Genomic DNA, 7,253 nt, shown 5'->3' with positions numbered 1-7,253 from the left:
GCAGAAGGAGAGATTTCAACCATGGTGGAGGAGACCTTCTCAATAAAAATGTATAAAAAGATTTTTACAGGCAAGGGCTCGATACAGTCAGTATGTGGTGCACTAAGAACAGAGTTAATGGTCTGTTAATAAAACATGCGAGTTGTGACATTTTGATAGATTAAAGTCAGAGAAGTGCTTACTTTTGGTACCTTTTACACTTTTTTGATACTGACTCCAACAGTCCTTTAGCATCTGTAATGACACTTGTAGTTTGTCCTTTCTCCATATGCGCTCAGCTCACGGCACTCGCATCTGACAGCTCGGGTCATGTTGTTCAGCCAGGGCTCAGATTTAGTTTTAGGCAGCCTGGTTTTTAATGGAGCCACAGTGTCCAAAGCAGTCCCGCAGGTGGAATAAAACCAAGAGCTCAGTTCCTCAGTCTGGGTGCATAAAAACTCCAGGATTTTATAGCTCTGGTTAAAAACTCATGAAAACTGCTCAGCAGTGGAGGAGTTAAGAATGTGACAGTGCTGAGCAGCAGTACGAGGTTTAACTGAGGTACAGGGAAGAGAAACTACAAACATCACACTACTATGGTCAGAAAACACAGGATCACAAATCTCCATGTTAAAAACAGAAAAACCATGAGATAAAACAAGATCCAGTGTGTCCACGTTCATGTGTGGGACCGGTCACACATTGCACCAAATTAAAAGAATCGATAAGGTTTAAAATGCCCTTTGCCATGGGCATGTCAGGGCAACACACATGAATATTTAGAAAAAAAGACACACAGGAAAAAATTTCAAATGCATGCATGAGGTGCAGAAATGTGCCAAAAAGACCATAACACTTCTGGGGGTTTTTTCTGCTTTTAGTTTGGGTGTCTTTTTCTAAGGGCCTTCAACTTGTCTGCCTGTCTGTCTATTTGATTTCGATAGATAGATAGATAGATAGATAGATAGATAGATAGATAGATAGATAGATAGATAGACAGTGCATGTAGCTCTTTAACCACAGGGGGGCGACCTTGTGTGTATTTTGCAGAGCTTTCACTTCATTGTTAGATGAAGATTACAAGATTGTCCAACACAAGGCACATTCAGCCCTTGTAGAAATTAATATGAAAGCTTTGACAGTTACACAGAAATACCATGGGTGAACACTCCAATTTCAGTATTAGCAGCAGCCATTAATACCATGTAGTCAGAAATCAGAAAGCTGTAATACACTATTTCAGGGTTTAAACATGGGGGGGGTGTGTAAAGAATCAGTCTTTCAATAGAAAGGCCTTTCAATAGAACAAAGATATTTTCTTTTCTTTTCTTCTTTAAATCAAAATCTATAAAAGGGCAGGGACAGGGTTTAAGCAGACCTGATCATACAGAACTGGATATTTGGAGCACTTGACACATAGGAATGTGATATTTCCATGAATACCTGCGTCTAAGGAAGTCAAGAGTAATATCAAGAGTAAACGTCATGAGTATTGTATATATTAAACTCCTAGAAGAACAAGTCTCTTTGTATTTTTTGATTTTACTGAAGAATTTCCATATCCAACAGTCATACATCCTAACATCATATCTTCATCATCATATATTCATTTTTATTATTAGTTTTTATACTGTGGCAACCCCAATGCAATAACAGCCTAATGTTACGCAAAGTGTAAGAAAATGAAGATATAAATTTTAAAAATGCATAAATATGCTCCCAGTGCTTTGTTGCACCCTTGTAGTTTGGATCCTGCTGGCATATTTCGCATGAGTGAGTACAGAAATGATTTGTATTCTCACAGCAGTAAGTAGTCTAGTCATTATACTGATAGAAAATGTTTTCCGTTTTATTAGATGTCATTTAAAAAGAACAGCGTTAGAAAAGGTTAAATGGATATAGAAATGCACCCTGTATTGTATGTCCCTCCTCGGCTTCCGTTGGAGCCCTTTGCTCGATGTGTTGTAATTGCGGCCGATCAATATGGCCGCGCTTAGGAAGGGAGCAGTGTATCTCCGTTTCGTCAGGTAAGGCATTAAGGTTGAATAAACATACGTACTGATTTTGTCATCAGGTCGATTTATCCTAGGCTGAACTGACTTTTGAAAAGAAAATCCTTTAGTGTAGGAAAATGATTTTTTTGTTTGATATCGCGGTTAACAATGGCAACGGGAAGTTATGAGTCTTAAAGTCATAACTCAGCTACGCTTAAATGAGCGTTGTTTTTGTGACTCAATAAAAATGTTCAAAATTACATTCATTTGTAAACCAGCTTCACTTTTGTTTTAATGTTTTATTTGGTTTTAGTTTGTTTGTTTTTTTCCCCTCGTTGGGCTTTTTGAGCTTTGGTACCTGATCGACTGGTAAAAACGTCATGGATTTCACTGGAATTCGCAGCCTGAAACTGAAAGTATTTTTTTGTTTTTGTTTTATCAGGAGTTCCGGTAGTGTCCTGTTGAGCAGCAGAAAGCCTGCAGTTAGTAAACTGGGAAAATGGAGAAATATTCTATACACAGGTGTAGCGTCGTTAGCTGTGGGCGGTGGGCTGTGTGCTGTACCTTTCAAACAGGTGAGTCGGCCTCCCTGCCCCAGCAGTTGTTACAAACTTCACAGCAGTATATATCCGCTACCTGACCTACTTTACATGTTTATGTTCTGTGTCTTTGCTGCAGGTTGAACCCCTTTCTCATGACTCCCTAATCAAAAGAGCAGCCTCTCTGGCGACCGACAGCTCAAGCACTTTTCTCTCTCAGACCAGTCTAGCACTAATAGATGCCATCACAGAGTACGCCAAAGTAAGTCTGGCTCTTATGGGAAACTTTCTGTCCAATTAGTAAAATCTAGTCCAAGTTCATGTTTATTGTAGCATTTTTACCATCACAGTTGATGGGAATTTATCTCGATGGGCTCACATATACTGCAAGAAACATCCAACAACACACAACTCTGCACAACATGGTATAAAAATACAAGTTCATGCTATAGATCACCCCATAAAAAACTCCACTGGATCAGTTTTCTTTAAAATGGCTTTAGTGGAACAACAGTCCACAGTGCAAGAGGATCATTTAATATACAGCTTAATATATAACTTTTAATTATTATAATTTTTTGTGTTATTATAATAAAGATAATAGTATAAATTTCAGTGCATAATACGTTCAGATTATATCATCACAGCTGGATGTAAATAAACTGAATTAATAAAAGGTTCAGTGCGTATTTAAGCTTGGGGGTAGGTAGTACTCCTGAAGTCTGATATTCTGCTACTATTACTCTTGTATCTTTTGCCTGATGGGAGAACATTGAACAGGTTATGTGAAAACTAGTACTACATTTTTCTACTAAAGTATATACTGATCAGCCACAAAGTTGAGTAGTACCTGCCCAAACAGTTTTCACCTGTTATGACATGGTCGCTCTGTGCCCATGCTCAAATCTTGGCAGCAGATCCTTTGGATCCTGTGTTCTGCAGGGTGGTGTGGGCTCCATAGATCAGAACGTTCTGGCCCATCACCTAAAGATTATACTGTGATCGTAGGGGTTTGGAGGCATTATATTGTGTTTTTGCTAATGTTTATTTATTTGGTTTCTTGTGTGTGCCCCTTGATTTTGCATTAATTAAACATAATTCAGTTTGTGGCTCCATAATGTAGTACTTAGTATAACACATTTGATTTAGCAGATTAAAGGATGCTGGTTCAATTCCATTTGAGGAATTCCCCTTTGGGGTTGTGAGAGGAGGGACATCTGGCGTAAAATTCAGCCAAATCACTACCTGCCTACTTGCTGTAATGAGCCTCTGTGAAAAGGCAGTAGCCAAAGTAGCTGCTTGTTCTTTTTCTGACAGAATGCCTTTCCTGTCTGTGGGAAACAGTAGCCCGATCATGCCTTGCTCAAAGCAGTAACATCATCACTCTGTCATCAGCAAAGCAGACAATCACATAATTCAGTATATAAACACCTGGTCCACAGACTCCTCAGTCTAACATCTTGTAAAGATTATTACTGCTGATGACACCCACTGGCAGCTATACCTATCATCAAGCGTTGCACAGTTCTAAATAAGAATTAGTAGACTATCAGTAACTACGATCAATACATGTGTTCACGAAATCCTCAAAACATATCAAGAAAAACTGGTATAAAAACAGCATGCTGTGACTGTTATGAACTGTGTGTTTCAGCAAATACTATTTTCGTTAACATAACCGAGGCTGTTTCAGTTGCTTAGTACAGTTCAGTGAGAGAAAAACAAGTAACAATGTCTAAATTTGTCATGTGTAACAAAAAAAATGTTCTTTCAAAAATTAGTTTTTCAGCATTTTGGGGGAGTTAGTTTCTTTTTTGTCACATCCCCATGAAAAAATTGTTCACACAGCACACTTGTTTTTATTTATTATAAAAACAACACAGTGTCCCTGTAAATAAATGTCAGTAAACGACCTGTGGATCATGTGTCATGTCTGGAACAAATACATCAGTGAAGTATTTTTTTGACCTCTGCAGTGGCATCAATGCTTGCACGGTGGGTATAGCTGGGTTTCACTGTCAAAGAGTTCCCACAAACTATTTGCTGATTCTTTTGCTGTGGTTGCTGCTGACACTGATGATGATCATAATGACATATGTTTTTTGGGTATTTAGTGTCATCAGGTTTGTTCAGCAGTCTGCTGATCAAACATAGAAGCACCAGAAAAGCCACTTTGTCAAAAATGGCATGAAACGAACCAAAACATCAGTTAGCTGTGGTCATATGATGTGGCTATTTTGAACCATGTTTCAGACCAGTGTACAGAATATCATGTAAGGCCAGTATCGAGTTTCCCATTCCCAGTGAGTACACATCATGCCTGTTCAAAAATCTGCTTATTAGCTTGATAAATAAAGGTTTATAAAATCACGAGTTTGCAGACTGCAGTGCTTATCCTGCTCAGTGCAACACATTAAACTGCATGTGAAAATGCCTCCAAATATCACTTTGTTCCAACACTTTCATGCTCTCAGATTGCATCATAAATCTAGCAACTGTTTAATCTTGCAGTTAAAACCATTAAAATAAAGTTTAATTTGTTTGAACATGTGCAGTGGAGAAATGGACAACAGTAAATGGTGACCATGGAGCTGTTTAGGGATGAAGTGAAGAAAAAGACAGGGAAATTGTTGGTGTGACTTAAGATAATGTAAAGGATAAGGTGAAGTGGGGATAGATGTTCTGCTGTGGTGACCCCTGAAGTGTTCCTACTGTTTCCAAAGTACTACTAAGTTGTTCTTTAATAAGCTCCTTGTCCTTATTCCAGGCTGTGCACACACTCATTGCCCTACAAAAACGATATCTGGATTCACTGGGAAAACTGACCCCAGCAGAGGAGGATTCAGTCTGGCAGGTGATCATTGGCCAGCGTGCAAAGGTCAGTCTTCATTGCTCTCTTCGGTTAGAAGTATTTAAAGAAAAACATCTCGTTTTGTTTTTTTTCGTCATTCTTTGTAAATGTGACCACAGATTTACAAACAGGTTGCTGTATATCTGTTTGGGTCTTATTCTGATTTTGTCCTGACAGGTTAATGACAGACAGGAAGACTGCAAGCATTTCGAGTCAACCTGGTTCAGTGCAATGAAGCTCTGTGAAGCAGCAGCTGAGGCCGCATACACATCAGGTGTGTTGTTTTTAAAAAAAAAAAAAAACATGAGCTATTTGGCCTGTGTGGTACAGCAGTCAGGTTGTAGTGTTGAGGCAAGTTCTCCTAGGGTTCATCTTTTTTAAGCTTTCTACATTGCCATTTGTGGTGGTTTCTATTCAGGTGCTGACAGTGTTGCACCTTGATCGGTGTATGGATCATTTGCTGTCACTCTGCAGACGGACAGGTTTTTGCATTTAAACAGAATGGAGATGATGGACAAGGAAGGCTGCCTAATGACTTTAGCTAATGTCTGAACTGGATAGGGTTGTTGTGTGAGTCTTTGAACACTGTTTGCATTTGTTTTTTTTCAGGGGCTGAGCATGCGTCTGTAACTGCAAGGACGAACATTCAGTTGGCCCAGGCGCAAGTGGAGGAGGCACGAAAACTCTCACTAGATGCAGATAAGAAGTTAGCCGAGACTAAAGTAATGGAGGTTCAAAGGATGGCACAGTATGCCACCTCCTTAGAGAATAATGAGGAGGAAGAGGTGCCTGAGGCTTATCTAAGAGAGGACTGAAACAAACAGCCACGAGTATCAGAAAACAATAACTTCTCATTATTCTAACACTGTCTTCTTTTATGATGTGTAATATATTTGGTTTGGTCAAACTGATGTGCTTACATCAACAACATCAACAAAAGGGTATCTATAATTCAGAGCTTCTTGGAAGAGTGTTTCTTTAATGGGGTTTTTTTTTTTTGGGTTACCAACAGTGAACGAACACAAATCATTTGTATTATGTCAAGATTTATTGCAATAAATACAAACATCCTGTGTAAACAAAATGCAAACTGTTTTTCGTGTTGTTGTTATGGTGTTGATCCACAGAAAATGCGTTTTTAATTTCTGCTAAAATTGGACAGGAGACCGTGTGTCCACTTTACATTGTTGCCAAACTCAATTGTTAGTGTTTCAAATGAGATGCACGAGTGCCAACTATGCGAACAAAATATCCCCTGTGGTCATTGTGAAAATGTTCTGTTTTCTAAAATGACCAGAAGACACTTTGTAAACACAGTAAGTTTGCCCAGATGACTGACTGTCAAGCACCTTCTTTGCGCATTACAATAATTCTTGCATGTTTTGTTTTGTTGTTGCAGTTGAAATGTCTACAGATTCCCACCCGTATGTCCCTCTGAAGAAGTCTTTTAAAAACGGCGTTAGCTTGCTTGTTATTTGTATCTCTTGTTTTCACTCAGCAGCTTTACCTTCACTGCTAATTACCCATGTCCTGATTGAGTTCAATAGAGCTTTTAGGCAGGTTTCAAAACCCCTCCTTTGCTTTCCTGTCGTCACTTCATCCACAGCAGCAGTCTTTCCACACCGCCACTGAACAGGAAAAAAGTGAAGACTCAACCTCTGGAAAAACATTAAAAATGTATGAATTATGATGCTTTAAGGAAAAATTTAAAACATGGAAAACAAGAGTTATTCATAATTGGATATAATGTCTTTGTTCCCAGGAAAGTTAAAAATGTGATGAAGCAGAGAAATTTGTCTTAGTTTATTTATGCTTATTCCAGCAGATGGCGATCTAAGTCCACTCCACTACACATCTTTGCCCTCTGCTTCAGTGGGATGCATTGCATTT

The 7,253-nt window shown here is 38.8% G+C and overlaps 1 protein-coding gene across 1 annotated transcript; it reads left to right on the top strand.

Annotated features, from left to right (window-relative positions):
- Nucleotides 1–1,898: 1,898 nt before the first annotated feature.
- Nucleotides 1,899–6,447, top strand: LOC309687579 (diablo IAP-binding mitochondrial protein-like). Its single transcript, XM_082502658.1, has 6 exons — nucleotides 1,899–2,006; nucleotides 2,416–2,548; nucleotides 2,652–2,774; nucleotides 5,280–5,390; nucleotides 5,541–5,637; nucleotides 5,973–6,447. Exons 1-6 carry the CDS (start codon nucleotides 1,963–1,965, stop codon nucleotides 6,176–6,178), a joined length of 714 nt encoding a protein of 237 aa, XP_082358784.1. The 5' UTR covers nucleotides 1,899–1,962; the 3' UTR covers nucleotides 6,179–6,447.
- The last annotated feature ends 806 nt before the right edge of the window (nucleotides 6,448–7,253 follow it).

The sequence above is a fragment of the Aulonocara stuartgranti genome (assembly GCF_965226115.1).
Source record: "Aulonocara stuartgranti genome assembly, chromosome: 14".
Lineage (NCBI taxonomy): Eukaryota > Metazoa > Chordata > Actinopteri > Cichliformes > Cichlidae > Aulonocara > Aulonocara stuartgranti.
Note: the sequence above shows the minus strand (reverse complement) of the source record. Positions and strands in the feature narration are given on the sequence as shown.

Excerpts from the sequence above, each read along its gene's own strand:
- LOC309687579 (XM_082502658.1), top strand. The coding sequence starts at position 1,963 with ATGGCCGCGCTTAGGAAGGGAGCAGTGTATCTCCGTTTCGTCAG. Across the intron at positions 2,007-2,415 it reads GTGTATCTCCGTTTCGTCAG|GAGTTCCGGTAGTGTCCTGT; the intron begins GTAAGGCATTAA and ends TTGTTTTATCAG. Across the intron at positions 5,391-5,540 it reads TCATTGGCCAGCGTGCAAAG|GTTAATGACAGACAGGAAGA; the intron begins GTCAGTCTTCAT and ends TTGTCCTGACAG.